The sequence below is a fragment of the Panthera onca genome, chromosome B3, assembly GCF_046562875.1.
Source record: "Panthera onca isolate mPanOnc1 chromosome B3, mPanOnc1 haplotype 2, whole genome shotgun sequence".
Lineage (NCBI taxonomy): Eukaryota > Metazoa > Chordata > Mammalia > Carnivora > Felidae > Panthera > Panthera onca.
In genome coordinates, this window is record NC_138344.1 from 144,427,766 (window position 1) to 144,453,685 (window position 25,920).

A 25,920-nucleotide genomic window follows, 5' to 3' on the forward strand; every position below is an offset into this window, starting at 1 on the left:
GACCAGCCTTCCCTTCCCACAGCAGCCTTTCCTGACCCTGAGGGTCCAGACCGCAGCCCAGGCACACTTAACGTGCTGTGGGTCTTCTGGCTCCTTCCTCCTTTCCAGCCTTCCTTGACTTTCTCCACCCCTCTGCCCTAGGCCCCAGAACACAGGAGCTGTAGTGGGGCTTGAAGGCAGAGGATGGGATGGGGATTACCCAGCTCCAGGGGGTGTCTGTCCAAGACCAGAGCATCACAGAGCCCCAAGGGGCCAGCACATGGGCTGGGGCAGGGAGGTCAGCGGGAATTCCCAGGGGCGGGGGGGGGGGGGGGGGGACACCAGCCTGCGTGGAGAACTGGACAGACAGCATGGGCTCCCCTGCCTGCCAGGCGGGGGGTCTCCACCCTGATGGTGTGGGGCGATGTGGGCTGTTGGTGGGTGGGCCTGCAGGCCTGAGAGGGTCCGGCTGGACCCCAATCCCGAGCCGTGCCTCGGGAGCTGCGAGAACCTCCATCGTGGTGCATAGTGGTGGCGTGACGGGTCACAGAGCCCCCACAGGCACCAGCGAGGGGCAGAAGCGGCGGCCAGGCGGCGCCGCGGCCACCTGTCCACCAGCACGAGGGCAGGTGCGCCCGGCGGGGGCCCAGGCGCGACAGCTGCGACGCCCACACTGCTGCTCCCTCCACCCGGCGCGGCCCTGGGTCCGCCGGGCCGGGTCGCGGGCGCCGCCTGGCGGCCGCTATCACAACAACAATACACGACCGGCTCCTCAGGCCTCCAAGGTCAAGGGGCCGCGTGCTAAGCAGGGGCACCGTGCGCAGTGCTGCAGGTGCGGCTCTGCGGAGGGCCAGGGGCGTAGAGGGGGCGGGGAGGGTTTTGTGGAGCCCTCCTCGGCCCCCCGGCCTGGCAGGCCCCACACGCAGTGGGGCTCAGGCCTCTAGAGAGCTCGCCGGAGGGATCCCCTGGGGCGCCCTCCCAAGCCTGCTGGGGTACAGGCCTAGCGTCTGGATAGACACCCAGGCTTGGTGGAGCTGCAGTGGGCTGGGGCTGGGGGAAAGCACCGGGCCCCAGAAGGCCACCTGTACCCGGCCCTCCGTGCTCAGGGACCCTAGGGTCCAGCAGGCAGTCCTGCCACCCGAGGCACCCACAGCTCCCCCCACAGCCAGCAAGGTGCCATGGGATCCAGCCCTGACGAGTTGCACCTGACCTTCCCCCAGGGGCTGCTGCCCCTCTGGGCCTTTGCCTTGGCCACCGGTCTGCCTGCACCCTCCTCCCCAGATCCGCGCATGGCCCCTGCCCACAGGGCCGCCCCGAGAGCCACGTTGGTCCCGGGACACCTTCCTTTCCTGGGTGGGGGGTGAGAGCAGGAAGACGGGGCCTGAATGTCCCGGAGACGGGAAGGCTCCCAGGAGCCGAGAGCCGCGGGGAGCGCCCTGTCCTGCAGGGGCGGCCCACAGGGAAGGAAGCACGAGGAGGCCTGCAGGGGACGCCTGCGCAAGACCTCGGGCTGCGGGGCCTCCCTGCCCCAGGCCCCAGGGACAGGCTTACAGTCTCCACCCACTCACCCATCAGGTGTTTACTATTTGAGCCAGGTGCCGTTCTAGGTGCTGAGGGCACGGCCAGGAAGAAAACAGTTTCGTGTCCTCGGGGTCTGGATGGAGACAGGGGTGACCCTCCACGTGCTGCAGCATCGCACTGGGTGACTCTCCAGAGCCCGCGGACCAGGACCGCGGCCAGTCTCTGGCACGAAGTGCCTGCCGTTGGCTCCCGCTGCCCCGGGGGGGGTTCACGGGGCTCGGTCTGAAGCCTGGGGTGGGTGCCGACCCCTCAGCGGTCGGCCTGGCCGTGCCGAGGACCGGGGAGAGCGGCCCAGAAGCTGATCCCTTCTGCAGGGACGGCCGTCAGGTGCTCGTCGATCTGCCTGTGACCAGGCACCAGACAGGAGCGATTCCATTCTCCGCCCTCCCCGGGGAAACAGAGATGGGGAGAGAGGCGGGTGGGCTGCACCCAGACCGCGGGGGTCCCGGTGGGACCCTCCACACCTGTCTCCACCCCTGTGAGCCTGAGCCGAGGCCGTAGAGCCTCCGGGGCAGAAGGCTCCTGCCTCTGCCTGACACGCTGGGCCTGGGGCACCTTGCTGTCTAGTCCCGGGCCTGGCCGGGAAGAGGACAGGACAGAGGAGGCCACAGTGTGCACCCCGCGGGGGCTCCCTCGTGTGGGAGCTGCCTGCGTCCCTTTGGCTCATCACCCAGAGAGGCGCTCAGCCAAGGGCCGTTGGTCGGAGGCGGTGCCCTCTCCACACGGGCCCTGGTCTGGGGCACTCTTGACCCTGTCCGAGGGGTGAGGTGGGTATACGGCGAGTTCCTGACAGCGACACCAGGATCCTGGCTGCAGGTGCAGTGAACCGAAGTTCTTTGAATCCTGATGAGCAAAAAGGCAGCTGAGTTTTTTTAATTTAAGATTCTATTATTTTTTTTAAACTTTTTTTTAACATTTATTTATTTTTGAGACAGAGAGAGAGCATGAACAGGGGAGGGTCAGAGAGAGTGGGAGACACAGAATCTGAAACAGGCTCCAGGCTCTGAGCTGTCAGCGCAGAGCCCGACGCGGGGCTCGAACTCATGAACCGTGAGATCATGACCTGAGCCGAAGTCGGACACTCAACCAACTGGGACCCCCAGGCGCCCCTGAAGCATGCAACTCTTGATCTCGCAGTTGAGAGTTTGAGCCCCACATGGGGTGTAGAAATTACTTCACATCTTTTTTCTAAAAAAGGACGCAGGGTTTATCGACGTCGGCGCCCAAGGCGGCGTGCGTCGGCTAGGAGTCCTCAACGCCCGGTGCGAAGGACCCGTGCTGTGGGAGCCAACTGAGGCCCAGCGGGAGGGGGGGAGCAGCAGGGCTGAGATCGGCCTGGGAGCACAAGGTCAGGAGCCCTGCGGGGAGGAGCCTCCAGGCGAACCAGCACTCAGCAGGAGCCCTGAGCCGGTGCCATCCCAGGCGGTGACGGAAGGCGGTGACGGAAGGCGGTTCCTGGAGCAGGTGACACCGGAGTGTCTGAATCACCCAGGAAACAGGAGACCAAAACCCGCCTCGGAACAGTTCCAAGAAGTAAACGTGCACGTAAATGCTCCACGCGGGGCCTGACGCGTAGAGAGGCCCAGCCTGCGATGGCTTGAGAAATGGAAGCGTTTAACTTACAGCAGAAGCAATGGGAGCCACCGTCAGACACATCCTGACAGCCTGGGTACCTCACACTCCCCTCCAGGGGCCCGACTCGGGCCCGGCTTGCACCCCAGCTGGCGCTTTTGCTCGCCAGGGCCTCGCCCCCGCCCGCTCCGGGGTTTCTGCCGCCCGGTTCCTTTAGGGGCCCCCGAGCCCCCTCCCTCAGCCTCGGGGCCCGTGGCGCCCCCTGGCCCCTGCGAAGCACACTCAGCACCTGCCCCGCCCTCCTGATGTCCAGACGTTTAGGCGAGAGACGGCGCCGAGGTGCCCGGCACACGTCCTCCAGCACCTTAGCCACCCTGGGCTCTCTGGGGCAACACGGCCTGACGGCTATGTTCCACCCAGCAGCACAGCATTCAGCACACGGCGCGAGCTGGACCAGCCGGGTTCGAGTGTCCGGAAGCGATCAAAGCCCGACGCGGTACACGGTGCCGGCAGAGGCAGAGGATTTGTTACACGTTTCAAATGTCCCCCCCGGGTCTTTTTAACCCGTACAGCTGGTTTCTTTTCACTTCTGGGCCTGTGACGCATCTGCATGGCCGAGGACGCGCCTCTGCTTCTGTCGGGACCATCTGAAGACGCCAGCGGGTAGACGGGAGACAGCAGGGAAGTGCTCGTGGAAGGCGAGCAGCAGAAAAACCAAGCTGCCGCTTTCCCGTAACAGGCGGAGGACACGCGGGGAGGCTGCCCCGAGCGACAGGGACTTGTCCTCGCGGGAGGCAGAGCGGGGAGGCGGCCGAGGGCCCCGGAGGCCACAGCGCGATCTTGGGAGCCCCGGAAGGACCGACAGGTCAGGACTCCGAGCTCCCTCCACACGGGGTGGGCTTCAGTACCTCAACTCAAGCCTTTTCTCCGGGGGGAGGAGCTCCCCAGACTCCCCCCTTTCCTAGGGCAAGGTCAACTCCTGTGCGCGGGCCCCGGGGGGCCGCTCTCCGGCGCCCACGCTTCCGGGGCTTTTTACACAGGTACCCCTTCACCTGCCACAGGACCCTGGCCCGTGCTTAGTGCTGTCACCTTCTTAGGCCACTGCCACCGAACGGACCTACGGAGCCCACCTTCCCCTCGCCTGGCCCGCTCGGGCAAGACCTTTTCCTCCCCAGAGCAGGCAGTCAGTGAAGGTGAACACATCAGAACAGAACTCACACCTCAGACTCATATCCTTTCTCCACTGCAAAGATAAGCTAAGAGATTTTTATTTCATTAATAATTAAGGGCACACTAATATCTCAAAATACTGCATTATTTCAGACATACGGTTACAATAGTCATACAACGAATAGAGAGGGGACAGGAACCAACACGCTGGGGTAACACATCTGTATTGTACATCAAAACCAATGGCAAATAGTTCTTCGGTTATTCTTAGAAAAATACTAGACACGTTGAAAGCTGAAAAGCTTTGCTCAAAAATAACCTGTGTGTATAGGATAAGCTTAGACTTTCAAAAACCAGATAAAAACTGGCCAAGTAAAACATGAGAAAAAGCGATGCCTCCCCTCCCCGTCTCACACACGATACCTTGTAACAGATACACTACACGCCAAGGCGTCGTCGTAGCAAAATAAAGCATCCCACTGTACTGCGGAGACTCACTACCTTTATTTTCACAACTACTTCATTATAGGTCGGTTGACTTGAATCTAATTTGGGTAAGGACCGCCCTGAAGGCAAAGCTGTCTGCACGGGAGGTAAAGAAAGCAAACATTCCCAGCCAGTTTTTGCTTGAACATGGACTATACCGTTTAATGCAGACCCAAGGCCAAACGTTTTGAGGGATAGGATTTACTTCCAGTACAGGTTCTCCTCACGTAAGGTCATGAAAATACAATGTGACGAGCCCGGTTTATGGTTACACGCGGCAGGCCCCATTAACAGACACCGCCCTGCGAGGGACAGGAAGCGCTGAATCCCGCGTCACCAGGGCTCCTTAAGGGAGAATAATCAGGCGTAAGGAACCGGAACAGGCTGGGAGACGGGAAACGTCGTGCCTGAACGCTCACTCAAGGCTGACCCGATCACCTCCGTGACCAAAATAACCCACGCGGGAAATCCACATGGCTCCGCGCAAGACATCGGTGCCCTCAGACCAGTGCTCCGGGCTTAGCGACACGGGCCAGCGCCGCCAGAGCTACGGCCGACCTTGTTTGAAATGAACAGCACTGGAAGGTCCCTTTTCAAAGAACAACGGATGCTTGTGAAGGAAATGCTGACGCCAGACTTCCAAATCTGACATGGAAATTGGCGCCTTGCGCAGGATACGCCTAATGCGGCGGAGTCAGCCCTGATCTCCCAGCGGGGTGACTGAGACGGCACTGAATTTAAAAACTCCGAGATTTAAAAGGGCCCTAAAATTAGCGTGCAGAACAGCAAGCCTAAAAGGACTTTGGCCACAATGAGCTGCCAGTGACCTGCACTGGGAACCCGCAGGGGCCAGGGGCGGGGTGTGCACAGGGAGGGGCTCAAGGTCCCAACACGCGAAAGCCCTGTGCACATGTGCCAGGGCCTTTGACCACATCGCCCACTGCATCTAGAACACTTCCAGCAGGAAAGACACATCAAGGGCTTTTCATTATGGGACGAAGTGAAAATCTGTTAGGGCCACACTTTTATCATTTTTAGGTGTTTAGGGCTATTCCCTTATCTCCTACTTTTAGCTGCTTACACAGTTTACCAAATTAGTATCTCTGAGAGAAAATTACAGACTATAGGGTCCAAAAGATGTGCTCTAACAGGATCTTCTGTGAAAAGTGGGAACAGAAAAGAGTAGTCTGTTTGTTATAATACTGGGACCGACATGTTATGGAGGCACTTCAGAACTTTGGGAAATTCTTTTGTTCCCATAGACTGGCAGCCATGAAACTGAATCCTCAGAAAGCAGTGACAGAAAGACGCATGCCTTCAGCAGGAGGAAAGACACGTCCCGCGTGGACAGACCTGACTGGCTCTCGCGGGCACTAGAGAAACACCCGGGGACCAGTGACACGAGCTAAGGAGCGGCAGGTGCTCAGAGCTGTTTTGCGGCTTCGTCCCAGAGTAGAGGGTGTGGGATGCTGCGAGTAGCGAACTTCCTCAGACAAGCTGGAGACATCTGGTCCCACGCAGCTCCCGGCGGGTTCTGCTCTCAGACGCTGTAGGATAGCAGCGGGTGGGTTCAGGGAGTCTGTCCATCACACGGTCTCTCGAACGACAGAGGCAGCCCATGCCGCACCACGTTCAGACGTGCTGGCTTAGTGTCAGCAGCCTGACATTGGTAACTAATCTCCGGTTTTCATCACCCTGCTACAGGTAAGGGTGTTTCCTTTTCTCTTTCTTTTTTTTTCTAAAGGTCTCTTACCCTTACCTAAATGCTCCCATCCGTACTAATTACTACGGAAAATTATAGATTCAGGTTGTGCAAACAAGGGCAACTTGAAGGCAATTTGATGTTTGATCCCTTCTTCGATGCAGTCTCAAAGGTTTCTTTGCTACTAGCTTTCATAATTGTCTTACATTGCACACAAAAATAAGATTTTCCCCTCTAAGTGCAGAGTATGGGGGAAAATACAGACACCATTTTTCAAACAAAAAACGCTTATGAAAAAAACAGAAAATCTGAAAACAAACAAAAAAACCCCCACCCTATTAACTTGGGTTGGACCAATCAGGCCTTAGAAATTAAGGGGGAAAAAAAGCCTTCTGCTCTACTCAGCATAATAAAACACATCACCGTATTGCTTTTGTGTTTGGACGTTACTTCCACTTAACCAAAAATCTTCCCCCTTCTCGTAATTGTTCTAGTATCGTATGAGGTTATGCCTACATGTAGATCCTGAAATGTCTGCATTTTAATGCCTGCACAACCCACTTAGAGATCACAAGAGCTGCCCAATTCCACTTTCTGATGAAAAAAAACGCCAAAAACCACACCACAACATACAAATAATGATCCAAATGGAAAAGTTAATGTGCTGTAATCATATTCGTTTTGCAACATCAAAAGCAGCAGAGATACCAAATAGAATTTGCTTAAATCATAAATAGCGAGATTGAAATATGCACGTATAAATTCCATTTCGGCTCCACGAACCGAAAGCTCTCTCTAAACACACAGAAGGATATATAAAGTGCAGAGCAGAACTCGCCACCGTGAGGCCTGTGGTACGTTAGTACTCCCATTCGTCGGATTTCAGGTCGAGATAGCTGAGGATGTTCTGGGCGAGCTTCACCGCCTGCTTCCTGGCGGCTTTGCACTGCTCTTCCCCTTGAGGGTCCACGGCGTCCAGGGCGAGCAGCTGCTTGGTGAGCAGCTCTTCCAGCCGGATGTAGTTCTTGTCCGTTCGATTCCCATCAAATGAAAGAACCTCTCCCTGGATCTCGGACAAGTTTCCCAGGATGTCCCAGACCGCTTTATGGGACGGGTGCTCCTCGGAAGCGAAGGACCTCCTCTTCTCCAGGGCCTCCTTCAAGTCGATGTAAGTGATGAGGGTCTGCACCTCGATCACCGCTCTTCTCCGAGCCTCCCGGATGCAAGGGTTCTTCTCCAGACTTACCTCGTCCAGCTGTCCGATCAGCCCCTGCAATTCTGTTTTGGAGCTCAGGTACAATTCAGGAGGATTCTGTGCTCGAAGGAACTCGTTTTTTATTTCTCTCATTCTCCTGAGGACCTTTTCTATCTTTAAGATGGAATGATTCTGTCCCAGGTCAAATGCGTAGGTGCTATCTGCTTCCTCTTCTAAATCCAAATATTTCAGTAACTGGTTGATATCTTCCACTACCTCCCGGCGGTAATTTCGGATCTCCGTCCGCCCGCACACATCCAGAGCGTCCAGATCCGCGATCAGCCCCGAGAGCACACAAGATAAGTGCCTGCAGGTCTCATTATTGTTCACTCCCATCAGCAGTGCAATCAGAGTGCCCCTGGCCTTGTTCACCTCACACATCACAGAGTTAATTTTGGCAACTGAAGGATGCGCGTCCTCGGAGAGCGGCAGGGAAGGCTGCCTTTTCGTGCAGTCTTCGATAATCTCCTGCACCGCACAGATTTTGGTTAAAGTGTGATACCTTGCTTTGCGCAGGGAGATCTTCCCCCCGGTCTTGACGTGTGTCAGCCTCAGAATGATGTCTTGGATGCCTTCTTCAAATTCATCAGTTACACAGTTGCCCCCGCTGTAAAAGGGCACAATCTTCTCTTTCACCAGGGACTGGGCTTCTTGAAAAATGTTCTGTATCTCGATCCGGTGTGGGTGGTTTGCATTCTGCTCTAACTCTTTGAGAAGACGCTCAGTCTCTTGTGCTGCCCTCTTCCTCGCTTGCTGAATGTCTCCTTTTCCTTCAGTATCTACAGAGTCTATTTCAAAAAGCTGTTTTGTTAAAATCCTCTCCAGTTTCTTGTAATTCTTGTCATCTGACAGACCACTGAAGCCAATTACTTGCTGTTCTATACTTTTCACTTCCTTTTGGATTTCCTGAAGCCTACTGATGGATGGATGTTGATTTCCCATATCCATACTTTTGCTGTGTTCAGTTTTAGAAGCACTAAAAAATGACAAGAATGACAAATTACACAAAGCCTCTTCAGAACGGTGACTGTATATTTATCCTGAGATTCTCATTTAAAAAAATATATTTAAGAAAAAGGGCCCGGGGCCCCTGGGTGGCTCAGTCAGCTGAGTGTCTGAACTTCAGTTCAGGCCATGAGCTCATGGTTCGTGGGTTCGAGCCCCGCGTCAGGCTCTGTGCTGGCAGCTCAGAGCCTGAGCCCGCTTCGGATTCTGGGTCTCCCTCTCTCCCTCCCCCTCCCCCTATTGTGCATACTCTCTCTCAAAAATAAGCATTGGGGAAAAAAAAGGGCCCGGCATTGCTGTGATCCAAACAACAATCATACTCAAGTGCGGAAAGAGTGACTAATCCACCTTCCTGAAAATCACCTACACACAGCAGAGATTAAGAACAACGGCTTACTGCAGTGTGGACTGAGTTGGAGCTCTGTGCCTGTGAATTTCGAGTTTCCTCAAATGTAAGAGAGCAGCCTAGGTCTTCATACCAACAGAATGAAATCGACTATCATCTTAGAAACAGCACAAGTATCTTAGGTATTAACGTTGGAACCTGGCTGATGGCAACAGCAGGCACCTTTGGGGGATGTAAAACAGTGGCCTCTTATCTTTTTACCTTCACATGGGAACAGTGCCATCTAAGCACCCACCTGGCCAAAGAGCTATGCTTAGTTTCCAGAAAAAGGTAATTAAATAAAACAAATAACACTGCATCCCAATCGCCACCAAAAGTCCCCACTTCTACCGTTCCTCACCACCCTTCATGCACGCGTACAAAGTTACCCCGTTTCTCCCCGCACCCTTCTAGCACCTCGCAAACCTTCCCTGCAGAAGTAGAAAATTGCCCGGAGAGGGACAAGTGACTGGTACCGTGTTAAAAGCACCACGATGGGCTTTGGAGGGCTAGTACCTCCCCAGCCCCGGTCACGTTCGCCGCCCCCTCCCCCAAACATGTGACAGCTAGGAGCAATTCGTTCATTAGCCTCCCATCAGGAGTCGAGCACGGCTTAACGCATTTCCCCCCAAGCTCTCGGGTCTCCATCACAGCTCAATGGGAGAGTGGGTCATCAATGGAAACCGACCCCCTGTGGGTGTCCCGGCCAGGAACATGCCTCTGGAGCCCCACGAAGGGCGGGCTGCCCGGCTTCTTCCTCTCCGCCCCCCTCGCCCTTCTCTGCCAGCACTTTACCCAGAAGACTCTAAGCTGGTTTGGTCTTGGCTTCCCGAGGTGAGATGGCAAGGTGGAAGGTCAGCCCTTTACGGGGTGCGGCACCGGAGCTGAGCCCCTGGCTGCATCCCTCTCACCCCAGCCGGCTAGGTCTGAACCGGGCGGCCGGTGAAGGGGCCGGTGGTGGCGCGGCAGCTACTGGCCGCAGCGGCCGCTCCGGGCGTCTCGCCCGGGCCCCCAACGCGCCCGCCGGCCCTGACCTCACAATGGCCAGCGCGGGGAGGAGGCGGCCGCTCTGGGCCGGGGCCGCGGAGCCCCCGGGCGGGAGGAGGCCCCGGGAGGGAGACGAGCGGGCCGGCCCGCGTCGGACGCGAGGACGGCGCGGCGCCGAGGCCCGGCCGGCCGGGCCGGAGCGGGGGTCGCGCCGGGGCCGGGGTCGCCCACGGGCCCGCCAGCCGCCGCCGCGCCGCGCCGCGCTCACCTGTGCCGCCCGCGCCATCGCGCACTCCGCCGCCGACGCCCAGCGACTCCGCCGCTCCCGCGGTCGCCGGCCCGCGGCCCCGCCCCGGGGCCGAACAGCCCCCGCCCTGGGAAAACGTCCTCCGGCGCCGCGCCGCGCCCGGGCCGCGCCGCCCACTATCGCCTGGCACAACAGCCCGGAACCGCCGCGGCCCAAGAGCGGCCGCCGGCGCCCTGCGCCCTCGCCGGGTCCACCCCGCGGCCGGTGCCACGCTGGGAAAGCGCACCATCGGCCGCGCCGCTCCCTCCCGCCGGCTTTGCGACCGTGCCGTAACGCAGCCTCTCGCGCCGGCGCGACGCTGCCGTGCGCCGCGGCAGCCGGGGGACGCGGGCGATGGCCGCCTTGCGGCCCTGTAGGAGAGCTCTGGTCTCTCCGCTCTGCCGCGCCTTCTCTGGACCAGGCTGTCAGCTCGCTCCCGAGCGAGCTGGGGAGCGCAGGGATACGGCGCCGAGCCGGGTAAGCGGGATTCCTGCAGAGGGCGGGCCGGGACGGGGGACCGCAGGTGGCGACACACCCAGGCGGCGCTCCTCAGGGACACCTGTGGGTCCCGCACCCCTTCGTGCCGGGCTGCGGCGTCAGCTCTCCGGGAGCGGGGTCCTTGAGCCCGTCCGGGCCTGGCGCGGAGCAGCGCCCGCGACCCGCGGGGGACAGGGGCGTGGCGAGTGGGGAGTCCCCGGCGCGAGGGGCCCCCAAGTGCCCTGCGTCAACTCCCTTGGTCTCTAGGAACTGAGGGTGTCGCTGTCACGCCGGGGACTGTTGGTGGTCGGAACTTTTGCTAACTCGTACCTCCGAGTCAGCTGTAGCGAGTTTGTTACCTACCTTATTTCTTCCCGAAGGTTGTTCTTTCTTAAACGGCTCTTGATGTGCACAGCATGTTTTTGTTTTGTTTTGTTTTGGGTCTGTGTTTTGGCTTCGTCAAGATTATTAGTCCTTTTCTTCAAGCTATGGCACACGTTATCATCGACTTTTGTGGGACTTCACGTTGAATAGTTTTTCTTGTTTGAAAGCTATTTGCACACACGCATGTTACAGGTTGAAGGTCCACAAAGATCAATATCTATAGCAACAAAGAATGACAGTTTTTATCAATTGCACTTTTTTGGGAAAGGATTTTTTTTTTTGTCAGTGGAGTTCTAAGCCTTGAGTCCACCTGTCACAAGAAAACGTCGTCTAACTGTGGAATGCGCTGCAGTTAAAATATTTAAACAAAGCATACAAATACTAACACTTCCTTTTGCGAACAGGCTAAGGAGGGGGCCTGGAAAGCCCGGGATAAAAAAGCCGGTTAAGAATTCCAAAATGAGCCTGCCTGTAAATTTTCATTTATTTTAGCCTGTTGACCGTTAGCATTCTTTTATAAATGCAGCTTTGAAGTTCTGCCTGGTTTGTAGTTTAGAGAAGAAGTTAACAGGGCAACTGGTCACCCAGACCCCCGGTCTCTAGCTCAGCTTCCTGTTACAGTGGCCACAGCAGGGACTTTCATTCCTACAATGTAGAAACCCACCCAGCATCTCAGTCTTTGGGCAGCAAGGTATTCAACAGGTATCTGAAAATGCTCCGGGCAGGCAAACGTAACATCAATCAACTGTCCCTGGGATGAGGACTTACCCTAGCTTATTTTGTGAACTAGGGTGCCAAGGGGCACCTGGCTGGCTCAGTCGGTAGAGCATGCGACCTTTGATCTTGGGGTTGTGAGCCCCACACTGAGTGAAGAGATTACTTAAAAATAAAATCTTTAAAAAAACACCCAAACAAGGTTTCCTTTATTGTCACATACCCTTTTGCTGAAGTCAGTCTTACCGTGGGTCTAATCCTCAGGATGAGACCTTTCTTCCTTTTGTTGTCCCAAGTGACAGTGGAGCAGGGGGCTGCTCACCCGCTGGGCCGCCTGAACTTGTGAAGGTGTGGATTGTGATGCCGACGAGTGGATAAGCTGCCTGTGAGTCAGACCTGGCCCTGCTTTCCTGCGGAAACTGCTGCTGTGTTTTTGTAGGACGTGCGCCCCATTGTGCTAGATCTTGCACAGAACTTACAGGATCAGTTTTTACTTCAAGGCGATTTGTGTTTCCTGTTTGTTTGGGCGTATCTCCCTGTGCTCGCTGAGTACATGGCTGGCTCTGTCCCGGTAGTTCAATTCCTGCTGCCCAGAGAGATTGTTGTCTTTCAGACTTTGATTTTAAATATTAGGCCTTTTTTTTTTTTTAATGGTTACTTATTTTTGAGAGAGAGAGTGCGAGCGCAAGTGGGACAGGAGCAGAGAGAGAGGGAGACACAGAAACCAAAGCAGGCTCCAGGCTCTGAGCCATCAGCACAGGGCCTGACATGGGGCTCGAACCCACGAACTGTGAGATCATGACCTGAGCCGAAATCTGGCGCTTAACCGACTGAGCCACCCAGCGCCCCGCCCCATAGATATTAGGTCTTCTTAAAAGTAACAGGTCGTGAACCTTCTGTTTTCTTTATTCAAATAGATATATTTTAATCCTGTGTGTCTAGTTCACACAACATATTTTTTATTAAGTTTTTAATTTTATTATTTTTTTTTTAACGTTTATTTTTGAGATAGGGAGAGACAGAGCATGAACGGGAGAGGGTCTGAGAGAGAGGGAGACACAGAATCCGAAACAGGCTCCAGGCTCTGAGCTGTCAGCACAGAGCCCGACGCGGGGCTCGAACCCACCGACCGCGAGATCGTGACCTGAGCCAAAGTCGGCCGCCCAACCGACTGAGCCACCCAGGCGCCCCAAGTTTTTAATTTTAATTTCAGTATAACATACACTGTTATATTAGTTTCAGGTGTACAATACAGTGATTCAACACTTCCTTACATCACCCGGTGCTCATCCCAACAGGTGCCCTCCTTCATCCCCGTCTCCCCCCTTCCCCCCCACCTCCTCTCTGGTGACCATCGATTGTCTGCAGTTAAGCGTCTGTTTCTTAGTTTATCTCTCTCTTTTTTTTCATTTGCTTATTTGTTTTGTTTCTTAAATTCCATATATGAGTGAATCTTATGGTATTTGTCTTTCTCTGACTTATTCACTTAGCATTATACTTTCTGGATCCATCAAAGTTGTTGCAAATGGCAAGCTTTCGTTCTTTTTTATGGCTGAATATTCCATTATGTACGTGTATCCCTTCGATTTAGTGTTTTTGTATTTTTTGGATGAATACCCAGTGGTGTGATTACTGGACCATGGGGTAGTCCTATTTTTAATGTTTGACGAACCTCTGTATTGTTGTCCAGAGTGCCTATACCAGTTTGCATTCCTACCAACGGTGTAGGAAGGTTCCCCTTTCTCCACATCCTCACTACATCTTTTTCGTTAATTCTTTGTTCTCCACTTGAGTTCAGGAAAGCTGCTTTAGGACCTACATGATTTATTCCCATCTGCTGTGTCTGGTACCACTTTTTCTTCCAAACCCACTGAAAAAGTCAGCTAGGACTCTTGATTTCAACTCAGGTCATGATCTCATGGTTTGAGAGATCGAGCCCTGCATCAGGCTCTGCACTGACGGTGGGGAGCCTGCTTGGGATTCTCTCTCCCTCTCTCGCTCTCTGCCCCTCCCCCCTCAAAATAAATAAACATTAAAAAAAAAAAAAAGCTCTAAAATTAAGTGTTTTCTAGGCACTTAACACCTGTTTATTCCTTGTCTCTGTAGTTTCCATCATCGGCTCCTAAAAGTGTTTGCACATTTGGAATCATCTGGAAGACTTTAAAAAATACCACCCCCTCTCCCCACCCCCTGAGATTCTGAGGTGATGGGTCTGGGATGTGGCCCCGGGCACCAGGATCTTTAATTATTTATTGGTTTGTCTAGTTTCCCCCGCCCAGGTTTATTGAAGTGTAGCATCAGGATTTTATGGGGGAGTCTAAAAATGAACTTACAAGGGGCGCCTGGGTGGCTCAGTCGGTTAAGCGGCCGACTTCGGCTCAGGTCATGATCTCGCGGTTCGTGAGTTCGAGCCCCGCATCGGGCTCTGTGCTGACGGCTCAGAGCCTGGAGCCTGTTTCAGATTCTGTGTCTCCCTCTCTCTGACCCTCCCCCGTTCATGCTCTGTCTCTCTCTGTCTCAAAAATAAATAAACGTTAAAAAAAATAAAAATGAGCTCACAAGTTAGAGAAGCAGTGGTTACATTATACACATTACTGTTTGCTTGTAGTCCTGGGACGCCTGGTTGGCTCAGCAGGTTAAGAGTCCGGATTCGGCTCAGGTCACGATCTAGCTGTTCCGAGTTTGAGCCCCGTGTCAGCCTCTGTGCTGACAACTGGCAGCCTGGAGCCTGCTTCAGATTCTGTGTCTCCCTCTCTCTGACCCTCCCCCGTTCATGCTCTGTCTCTCTCTGTCTCAAAAATAAATAAACGTTAAAAAAAATAAAAATGAGCTCACAAGTTAGAGAAGCAGTGGTTACATTATACACATTACTGTTTGCTTGTAGTCCTGGGACGCCTGGTTGGCTCAGCAGGTTAAGAGTCCGGATTCGGCTCAGGTCACGATCTAGCTGTTCCGAGTTTGAGCCCCGTGTCAGCCTCTGTGCTGACAACTGGCAGCCTGGAGCCTGCTTCAGATTCTGTGTCTCTCTCTCTCTGCTCCTCCCATGCTCATGCTGTGTCTCTCTCTCTCTATCTCTCTCTCAAAAATAAGTAAACATTAAAAATGTATAAAGTAGACTATTTGCTTGTAGTCCTGGATTCATCAACACGGCACTAGGTCGCGTTAACCAAGTGTTTGCACCCGCTGGTCTGTGAACTTTGCCTGTTTTCTTCTTCACACGGTTCTGTGAAGTAGGTGCTTTTACCCTCCCCATTGTACAGACCAGAAAACCTCAGTGCAATAAGATGGAAAAATTTCCTCAAGATCACAGCGCTTGCTCATAAAGAATATCTATATTATAGTTCCTGTATCTAGAGGATAGTGAATTAACATTTTTCTTCTAGTAACTTTTGGATCAAAAAAAAAAAAAAAGCCCAAACAGGCCCTCAGCAGGAGAGGTAATATTTACAGATAAATAGTGGGAGTCCTGATCCCATATTTTGCTTAGATTTTCATTAAAGAGAATGATTTTCAACAGTCCCCTCCCCTCAAATGTAGCTTCAGAGTAAAGACATGAGGGAAGTTAAATACTAGACAAATGAGAAAGTGGTGAGTGGTCTCATCAGAGGATTTTATTTATTTATTTATTTTTAAACAAACTTTAAAAAAAAAATTTTTTTTTTTTTAGAGAGCTCACATGCCCATGAGCAGGGGAGAGGGACAGAGAGAGAGAGAGAGAGAGAGAGAGAGAGAGAGAGAATCTTAAGCAGGCTCCACACTCAGCACAGATCCTGATGCAGAGCCTAGCACAGGGCTTGATCCCACAACCCTGGGATCGTGACCTGAGCCAAAATCAAGAATCGGATGCTCAACTGACTAAGCCACCCAGGCAGCCTCATCAGAGGGTTTTAAAATAAGCATGGATATTTCTAGTGTTTAAAAGGCTTTCAATAAATTAGTTGGAAGAAAATTAAAGCTGGGGCAGAGGACTTTAAACAGCCCAGGGCCTGGCTGTGACTGGCCTGGTGTTACCCAGCAGAGTCAGGGTTGAAAGGGGCCTTTCTCACTCTCTGCCTCCTGTTCAGATGTCCCCGCACGCTGTTTCTTCATGGAGTGAAGCAGTTACAGGGTTTCCCCTTGTTCTGTTCATGGGGAGAAATGCATTCCTTTATTTTCTATTTTTGTTATTTATGGGAAATGTCAAACTTGCAAAAACAGAAGAGTGTAAAGAATGCTGTGTATCCAGCACCCTGCTTCTACCCCTGTCCGCTTGGGGGTGTTTATTTCATCTTTACCCATCCATTCCCGGCTCCCAGATTACTTTGTGGCAAATATCAGATTTCACATTTCATTTGTGGAGCGCCTCGGTGGCTCAGGGTTAAGCGTCTGACTTCAGCTCTGACTTCAGCTCGGGTCATGATCTCACGGTTCTGTGGTTCGAGCGTCGTGTCAGGCTCTGTGCTGACAGCTCGGAACCTGGAGCCTGCTTCTGATTCTGTGTGTGTGTGTGTGTGTGTGTGTGTGTGTGTGTGTGTGTGTGAGTCTCTCTCTTTTTCTCTCTCTGCCCCTCTCCCGCTCATGCTCTGTCTCTCAAAAGTTAAAAAAAAGGAACATTTCATTTGTAATATTTCCTATGTATCTTTCTTTTTTTTTTTTTAATGTTTTGAGAGGGGAGGCGGGGCAGAGAGAGAGAGGGAGAAAGAGAATCCCAAGCAGGCCCCACGCCCAGCGTGGATCTGGACGCAGGGCTCAGTCACAACTGTGAGATGGTGACCTGAGCCAAAATCAAGAGATGGACGTTTAACCGACTGAGCCACCCAGGCGCCCCAAAGTTCATATTTTTTTTAACTTTTTTTTTTAATGCTTACTATTTTTTAGAGTTCAAAAGTTCGTATCTTTTACAGTTACATATGGGGGCGTCTGGGTTGCTCAGTCCGTTAAGCATCCGACTCTTGATGTCAGCTCAGGTCATGATCTCATGGTTCGTGGGTTTGAGCCCCGTGTTGGGCTCTGTGCTAACACTGCTGTCCTGCTTGGGCTTTTCTCTCTGTCCCTCCTCTGCTCATTCTCTCTCCCTGTCTCTCTCAAAATAAGTAAACTTGAAAAAAAAAAAAGAAAGAAATAGGGGCGCCTGAGTGGCTAAGTTGGTTGAGTGGCTGACTTCAGCTCGGGTTATGGTCTCACAGTTCATGAGTTCAAGCCCTGCGTCGGGCTCTGTGCTGACAGCTCAGAGCCTGGAGCCTGCTTCAGATTCTGTCTCTGTGTCTCTCTGCCCCTCACCTGCTCATGCTCTGCCTCTCAAAACTAAATGTGTTAAAAAAAATTTAAAAAAAGAGATATGAACTTTAAAATATATATATAAACATAATAACTAAAATACAACTTCAGCAAATGTTCAGCGTTCAGTTTTTTTTTTTTTTTAGGTTTCTTCAGTTATCGTAGAAATGTTTTTTGCTTTGTTTTGTTTTGCTTTTACAGTTTTCTTGTATCAGGATTCACATTAGGGCTACAAATTGTGATTTATTGACATTCTTTTGGTTACTTTTTGATCTATAGGTTTTGACTCCGTCCCCTTCCTTTTTTCAAAGTAGTTTATGCGGGAGGAGGGGAAGGATGTGTCCTTTTGAATTTTCCACAAACTGTGTTCTGCTGTTGCTTTCCCAGGGCGTAATGTACCATGTTCCTCCGATCTGTGTGTCTCCTGTAAATTGACAGCTGCAATCTAGAGCCTTGACCACATCCAGATTTGACTTTGTTTTTGAGAAGACTAACTTCGTTGGGGGATTGTGTTCCTCTATCAGGATTGGCTGATTTCTGATGTGAAGCCAACGTTTCACTCCCAGTATAAACCCTGTTTAGTCCTTTACGTACTGCTGAATACGGAATGCTGATGTGTCTACGTCTGTCTAGAACGGGAGGCTGGGATCCCAGCCCTCCAGAAGGAAGACTTTCGGTTCCCAGCCCCGAAGTGTCAGGACCGCAGACCTGCAGGGACACCACGTTTTGCCAGCATCTGTTCCTTTCATCGTTGCCCACCGGTTTCCCCAGTGGTGCAGTGTGACGCCTTCACTCAGGAGCTTCGTGTTCTGTGCAGGCACTTCCGGGAAGGAGGGCCTAGGGGAAAGCCTTTGGTTCCAAATCCTGGCTCCTCGTGGGGAGGTGGGCCCGGGACTGTGCCGGGAGAGCCCAGGAGCCTGCTGTAAGCGGGAAGGGGTGGAGAAGGAGGCTGGGCCTGCAGAGCTGGAGGAGGAGAAGCCCCCCCCTCCCCCCCCCCCCCCCCCCCCCCCGCGGGGCTGCCTGGCTGGCAGTTTACCAGAAAGAGAAAAAACGGGAGGGGTTGTTCCCTCCCAGACACGGTGATGAACGCTCAGTGTGACAAGTACGTACAGGCACGTTCCTTTCCTTGTCCTGGCTGCTCGCCAGCAGAGCTGATGGGTTCTAGCCTGCGCGGCCCCGCCTCCTGTCCCTCCCGAGACAGCCACTCCACTGTGAGGGAGCCGTGCATTCCACGCTGCTGCTGTGACAGCCGTAAATTACGGTAATTATTCTAACCTCAAAGGGAGTCTTCCTTTTACAGAAGGACTTTTTCCTCCCCCAAGCTCCTTCTCCTCCCTTTTAAATAGCAGTTCTGGGGTGAACAAAAACAGAACATGTATTTACTGGGGAGCGCAGAAGAGCTAACTCTGCTACAATTAAGATAAAATCTCTCAAATTATAGTGGAAAACTGAGGGTGGTTGGGAGAGCTGGTTGACAGAGTTCACCTGTAAAGCAGATGATTTAGGCAATAGTGAGGTGACAAATGAGGAGGGGTCACTGAACACTCCTGGCGCCTCCTGGCGCTTCTTCATGTGTGGGTAGCTCGGAAAAGCCGTGAGTTGTTGGGGTGACTGCTTTAACGCTTCCTGATAAGGAACCTGTAAGAAGATGACACTGGGGTACAGTTCTGGAGGGTGGTGAACCGGTGGAACACAGCGGGGGTGACACCTGCCCTTTCGTCCCCTTGCTGCTGTCCTTCAGCGTCCTCGGTTGGCTTGGGGGAGGGGAGGGGTCCCCATCTCGGGATGCAAGTCCGTGGGGCGAGCCTGGGCCAGGTGCCTGTTGCCACTCATTGGGTCCCTGTGTGTGAATCACCTTTAGTTTCTAAGACTAAAGGCTTTGGGGCAGAAGTCCAGGAATATTTGTGGAAAGGTAGGGTTTTAAAAAATGCTTTTTTGGGGCGCCTGGGTGGCTCAGTCAGTTGAGCGTCCAACTTCGGCTCAGGTCATGATCTCACAGTCTGTGAGTTCGAGCCCCATATCGAGCTCTGTGCTGACGGCTCAGAGCCTGGAGACTGCTTCAGATTCTGTGTCTCCCTCTCTCTCTGCCCCTTCCCTGCTCATGCTCTGTCTCTCTCTGTCTCAAAAATAAATAAAAGCATTAAGAAAAAAAATTTTTTTTTAAATGTTTTTTTTGGAAAACAAAAGGAAAATGTAGAGATCATATATTGTTTTTAGAAGGATGGATGAGAGGGGCGCCTGGGGGCTCCATCGGTTAAGTGTCGGACTCTTGATTTCAGCTCCGGTCATGATCTCGCAGTGCGTGAGTTCGCGCCCCGTGTTGGGCTCTGCACTGTCAGTAAGGGACTCTCTCCCTCTGTCTCTCTGCCCCTCCCCTGCTCGCTCGCTTGCTCTAAATGAATAAATAAATAAATAAAGGATGAAAGGTTGAAGATCTACACACTGCAACCCTGGAGCGATCGTTCAGCCTGATGTCAAGTCGTATTTGACGACGACAAGTGGCAGTTTCAGGTCTTAGGTAAGCAGGTGAGGGCGTCTTTCTGCCAGCGGGGCCCTGTCGCTATGGCACAGGAGGGAGGAATTCAATCCCTTTTGTGGACCAGCTGGCCCTTCATTTGGAACTTTCCACCTTGGCTGTGCCTCTTCTGGTCCAGCTCTGCATGAGAGAGACGCTTCAGAAGTGCCAGACAGAAGTCAATGTGATCAAATGTGAGGGCGTCTGAGTCTGCGAGAAGTGGATGCAGGACGAAGTGAACACCTCGGTAGGTGCCGCGGTTGTGGCCACGCAGACGTGACCGCTGTGTCTAGGGCCTGTCCCCTCTCCTTCCTGGCCAGCCGGCCAGCCTGGCTTCCCACTTCGCCGCAGCTCGGCCCGGCCACCCACACCGGCTCCTCCCAGTTCTCCCACTGTGCTCCAGTCTTACTGCAGAACAGCCCGGGAGGCGCGCCGCTCTGACCGCACAGACCGGAAAACCTGGAAACTCGGCGGGATCTAGCAGTGACGGACCCTCAAGAACAGTCTTGACAGCCGATGGTGTTTGGCTCGCTCACAACTTCTGAAAGTTCTGGCACCAGCTCATCAATAATTGCCATAACTAGCTTGTCAGGTGTCCTTCCAGCAGAAAGTTCAAGGGCTTTTTGACGTTGAAGTGCATTTCTTGCATAAGCAGAGAGTCAACAGGAAAGATTAAGACTGGGAAGAACAGGGGCGCCTGGGTGGCTCGGTCGGTCAAGCGTCCGACCTCGGCTCAGGTCATGATCTCACGGTCCGTGAGTTCGAGCCCCACGTCGGGCTCTGTGCTGACCGCTCGGAACCTGCAGCCTGTTTCAGATTCTGTGTCTCCCTCTCTCTCTGCCCCTCCTCTGTTCGTGCTCTGTCTCTCTCTGTCTCAAAAATAAATAAACGTTAAAAAAATTTTTTTAACACTGGGAAGAACATTCCTCCAACAAGCACAGTCCTGCAGCCTGGGGCTCAAAGGCTCCTGGGAGAAGCAGACGTGCCAGTGCTGTGAGGAGCCTCGGGAGCCCGCGGAGAGGTGCCCTTGTCTGTGAAGATGAGGAGGGAGCCCGCGGAGAGGTGCCCTTGTCTGTGAAGATGAGGAGGGAGCCCGCGGAGAGGTGCCCTTGAACCCGGGGTCGTGAACATGAGGAGGGAGCACGGAGGAGAAAACACGCAGGCGGAGGAAGGACAGAAGCCAGCTGGCGTGGCATTAAAGGAGCCTCCTGTGGGTGGAGGAAAAGGAGAGATTGGGGCCCCAGCAGGCCCGGGCTGCCAGACCACAGGAAGGGGTCAGGTTCTCTCCTGAGGGTAATGATAATCACTGAGGAAGATTTTACATTTTACAGGAAGGGGCGGCACAGTTAGGTCAGGGGTGTGGGAGACATTGCTTCGCAGCAGGGGTGGGTATGGGGACAGAGTAGGCGGGGAGGGGGCAGCCTGGAGGCGGTGGCGCTGCTCAGACCAGCCCATCAGGAGTTGTCACGGGGCCAGAGACCTCACCATGGCGGAGGCGTGTGTGTGTGTGTGTGTGTGTGGTGGGGGGAGGTTGCTGCAGCTGCCCGAGCCGAGTCCTTCAGGTCCTGGCATGGGGGTGCCAGGGTCCAGTGGCCAGAATTCTGCGAAGCTTATTCCTTCAGCCACAAAGAAGGCTTCTCAAAGGACAGGGTGTGACTCTTTAATTCTGATCACTGCGGGCCCTCGCCTTTGCTGCTGTGAGAAAAAGGGCCGTAAGTAAAAGTATTGGTAGTGATCACAAGTAAGTTACCTTGAAACAGGTGGAAAGTTTGCATTCCAGCGGCTTCCTCCTCCAGAAGTCTGAAGGTGATAAAAACGGTCAAGTACAGGAGGAAGCAGCAGGGCCTGCCAACAGACACGCTTGGAAAATGAGGCGGACGGGACAGAGCTCTTGTGGCAAACGCTGCTTGCAGGGAGTCTCAGAAATGTTTTCTTTAAAAACGTTCTTATATTTTTCTCATACACACACTTACGTTTGCTTCTAGAAGACGTTATAGGAAACCTTTTCATCATGTTGATAGCTTTGGAAGTTCTATTTGGTTTCATCTGTTTTCTCATACATACTGATAGAAAAGCGAAACCACCTTGGGTGCTTAAACCATTGAAGCTGCTGCTCCCTACAGAGTGCCGAAGGGTGACGGCGTGGGCCGCTCTTGGGCCGCTCTGGTGTGAGGCCCTCGGGAAACATGCCGACAGGGTGGTCTTCCCTCCTTGCCTTCCGAGAGAGGCCCAGAGGAAACTTCTGGAGAGGCGCCACCCCCACCCCCAGGAGGAAAGAAGCATTCTCACCACCAGGAATGAAGGAAATGTACAGGAACAAACCTTGATTAAAGTAGTTCCTGCCCTCCTCTGGTCTCCATATATTTCTGTTCCTTTCCACAGCCGATGCTTCTAATGCAGCCTCGTGTATCAGCACCGGGCTGCTGCTTGGGTCCTCATTTCCCTGTGGGTCCCACGCCTGCATGACCCCTGGGGCTTTCCTCTGTGGATGTGTCTCCCGTGGATTTACCCCCCAGGTCCAGCTGCAGACCCCAGGGTGGGGCGGGGGGGGGGGAAGCTTGGCCTCACCTACGGCTCAAAACTATAAATACTTAAGCTACGTTTTGACCACCATTTCCAGAGAACATCTGTAATAACTTGGTTAAAGTGGTGTGGAACATGTCATGAACCCTTTTGAAAAGCAGTAGGGAATTGAGGTGACTGGGTCGGTGCATTCGTGAAGGGGTCTGCAGTGAGGAGTGTGGCCTGGTGTGTCCCAGCTAGCACTGACATCCTGCAGTGAAGAGAGCTGCTTCCTACGTTGTTAAGTTTTTATTTATTTTTGAGAGAGAGCGTGTGCCGCCCCCCCCCCCCCCCCCCCCGCCACCATGTGCAGGGGAAGTCCAGAGAGAATCCCAAGCAGGCTCGATGCTGGGCTTGATCTCACGAACCTGTGAGATCATGACCTGAGCCCAAATCAAGAGTCGGACACTTAACCGATCGAGGCACCCAGATGCCCCGCTACATTTTCAGGAAGTTTGCTAATAAACAGCTATTACTAAATATTATATACTAAAATAAATTATATTAAAGATAATGCATATTTAGACTTTCACATGTGTTTATTTTATTATTGTTTACAATCATCTCTGCTTTTGAGGTTATTTACGACTATTGTACCTACGTGGTAGAAAAACCACACAAAGGTATACTGCTTGAAATTGTCCACAGTGGAAGGATTTGCACCATGGAAATTGGCAAATGTGCTAAATCAGGGCTTGAGTTATTGTTTTGTTGATTGTCTTGACTTAGGGAGGCAAAGGAGAAGATGTTAGTAATAGAAGTTAAATTAACAAGTATATCTTGTCTGTTGCCATTACATCGTGAATAGCCCCAAGTTGAGGAAACATTCTTCTAGTATTCAAAAACAAAGAAATTACTCCTGTCATTGACAAATAGGGCTTGTTTCACTTTTATCCTGTCCTCCCTACCAAGTAGCCTTTGTGTCTGAAGGACACTAACGAGTCACTTGCAGCCGCGGGCTGGCTAGTGATACAAGGTTGTGGCAGAAATCTGAGAAGGAGCCACAGTGAAACAGCACTTGGTGCCCACTAGAGTGGCTACAATGAGGACAAGATGCGCGGTGACAAATGCTCAGCAGGATGCTGGGAAACTGGAACCCTGCGCCCTGCCGGAGGGAGTGTCTCCTGGTGTAGCTGCCGTGGGAAGCCGCGTGGTGGCTTCTCCGAAGGTTAAACATAGAGTTACCATGTGACCCTGCCATCCTGCTCCTGTGTGTACCCCCGAGAGAATTGAAAACAGATGTCCACACAAAAATCTGTACACGAGTGTTCACAGCAACACAATTCATAGCAGCCAAAAAGTGGAAACAATCCAGATGCATTCAGCTGACGAACAGATACAAAATGTGTTATGGCCACGCTGGGAAATACCGAAATACCTTTTGGTTCAGCCTTCAGCCGTAACAAGGAATGAAGTTCTGACACATGCTACCATGTGGATGAACTTTGGAAACATGTTATGTGAATGTCAGTCACAAAAGAGTACATACTGTGATCTTCCGTTTACACAAAATGTCCACAGCAAGCAGATCCACAGAGGCAGAAATAGAGCAGTGGTAGTGGGGACTGGGGGACAATGCGGAGTGACTGCTCACGAGGACAAGGATGGGGTGGCCGGGGGCTGGGGGACAATGCAGAGTGACTGCTCATGAGGACAGCTTTCTCTTTGGGGTGGTGACAGTGTCCTGGAATTGGTAATGGTTGCACACCTCTGGGAACGTGCTGAAAACACGGAATTGTACGCTTCAGTGGGGTTAATTTCACAGCACGTGAATCATTTTTCTCTAAAGCCGTCGTCAAAGCAATGAAAGCAGTTTGTAAGAATCGGTTGGCTGCATGGAGTTTATCAGGAAGGCTGTGTGTCATGTTTCATTACTGTTTGTAAAGTGCGCTGCACACCCTTGCAGTTGTATACCTCCCTCAGCCGTATTAATCAGGGACTGTGCGCTGCCCGGGGTGGCTCATCGATCCCTCACCACTGCATGCTTCTCCCTGTGCCTCCGCCTTGTACCCTCCCCCGGTGACAGCAGAGAAAGGCTTCTGTCCTCCTTGCCCCCACAGTGTGCTCGCACCCCCCCACCCCCCGCCAGCAGGCCTGGGGGTCCCTCCCCCCACTCCTCTGGAGCCTCCGAAATGTTGCTTGAACTTGAGGAAGCATTCCATGTTGTGATAGTAATTGTCACCATGTTTTTTGTTTTTTTACTTTTGAAAGAGAAAGAGAAAGCATGAGCGGGGGAGGGGCAGAGAGAAAGGGAGAAAAGATTGGAAGCAGGCTCTGCACTGTCCACGCAGAGCCCAACGCGGGGCCTGAACCCACTGAGCCACCCAAGGACCCCACCACCACAGCTTTAACTCATTACAACTCCTTTTCGGTGATGGTGCACTTCCTGTCCATGGTTTTATTTTTTCACTCAAATGTTATAACTTCTTTTACCTAATCTGTCAAGTCTTTAACAGTTTGAATTTATTTGTTAGAGTTTATTTGTTTTGTGGGGGAGGGGCAGAGAGAAAGGAAGAGCGAGAGAATCCCAAGCAGACTCCGTGCTAAGTGTCAGCACAGAGCCGGACGCGAGGCTCAAACCCACCAACCGCGAGATCATGACCTGAGCCAAAGTTGGACGCTCAACAGACTGAGCCATCCAGGCGCCCCTAAAGATTCTTTTCTAGAAACAGTTTGAAAGTCTGAGGAAATCACAATATACTTTCCAACCTGTCCTGCTCATTCACTTATTCTAGACTCAAGATGGTTTTCTAAATGGTAAGCATTCTGAAGCTGAGGTGAACACACCAGATTTTTAATAAACTGTTACAGGTGCCAGTGTTGTCCTGAAGGAGGAGCTATAACGTAGCTCCAAAACCGCCTGTGGAGAACACAGGTCAAGGAAAGGGCTTTTTGCATGGATAGCTGTGCCTGCGTATTTTACAGTAGAACTTGGCCTTCCAAATTCACAGGAGGATTTCAGAGCTCTTGTAACCTGAGACGCTCTCTGCAGCAAACTTGGGAACGACCCTTCCAGACCCAGCCTGCTGCTCCTTGCCGTGCTTTAAGTTCATCCTGTTTGTAGAATGCTTGGGAATTCAGAAAGTGTAGGAAGGTCCTAGCATCCAAGAAAAGGAGCAAATGGGCACACCGGTGGTGGTTTTGCTCGTAGCAACCTTCTTCGGCAGCGTCGGGTTCTTGAGATGTTTGGTGTGTTGGTGGTGATTCGCGGGGCGCATCGAAGCAAAAACTAGCAAGCTGTGTTTTCAAGGTTGAGTCTAGGGGCCTAAAGGGATGTCAGCCCACACTGGGGAGGGTGCCTGGGGGCAGTGTCCCCAGCTGAGCAGACGTCCGCCTTCTTGCTCCGGCCCCTCCCCCTGCCCCGCGCTGCTGCTCATGCGGCCTGACCTGCCGCCAAACACTGGCCACGTCGTATTTGTAAGCTAGCTGTTATTTCTGCTTCAGATGAAACGATCAGTGAGTAGCCAAGTAGACAAAGCTGTTTCATGTTAAAACTTGCAAACCCTGCCTCTCTGTTTTTAGTTCTTTGGAAGTCGCATCTTGTAACCGTGATGCCGAACAACTGAAATATCCTGAATGAAGTACCTTCCAAAGGGAAAAGAAA

At 52.7% G+C, this 25,920-nt stretch overlaps 2 protein-coding genes across 8 annotated transcripts in view; one reads left to right on the forward strand and one right to left on the reverse strand.

The window, feature by feature from the left end:
• Window positions 1-4,364: 4,364 nt before the first annotated feature.
• Window positions 4,365-12,316, reverse strand: BAG5 (BAG cochaperone 5). Of its 5 annotated transcripts, XM_060620882.3 has the most exons (3): window positions 12,230-12,316; window positions 11,249-11,486; window positions 4,365-8,721 (listed from the first exon to the last, which is right to left on the reverse strand). In XM_060620882.3, the coding sequence occupies exon 3, from the start codon at window positions 8,691-8,693 to the stop codon at window positions 7,350-7,352; it is 1,344 nt and encodes a 447-aa protein (XP_060476865.1). In that variant the 5' UTR covers window positions 8,694-8,721; window positions 11,249-11,486; window positions 12,230-12,316; the 3' UTR covers window positions 4,365-7,349. The 5 variants fall into 5 exon arrangements, with proteins under 5 accessions (XP_060476865.1, XP_060476864.1, XP_060476863.1 ...); XM_060620881.3 differs by lacking the exons at window positions 11,249-11,486; window positions 12,230-12,316 and adding an exon at window positions 10,391-10,487; XM_060620880.3 differs by lacking the exons at window positions 11,249-11,486; window positions 12,230-12,316 and adding an exon at window positions 9,931-10,154.
• The window catches only part of COA8 (cytochrome c oxidase assembly factor 8), a 35,091-nt gene continuing 19,708 nt past the window's right edge, over window positions 10,538-25,920 (forward strand). Inside the window, exon 1 of one of the 3 annotated variants that reach the window (XM_060620875.3) lies at window positions 10,538-10,885. In XM_060620875.3, the coding sequence (XP_060476858.2) occupies window positions 10,763-10,885 (123 nt within the window). In that variant the 5' untranslated portion in view covers window positions 10,538-10,762. The remainder of the gene's footprint in view (window positions 10,886-25,920) is intronic. The other 2 variants (XM_060620877.3, XM_060620878.3) reach the window with 2 other exon arrangements.

Coding starts and splice junctions, on each gene's coding strand:
- BAG5 (XM_060620882.3), bottom strand. CDS start 8,693: ATGGATATGGGAAATCAACATCCATCCATCAGTAGGCTTCAGGAAATC.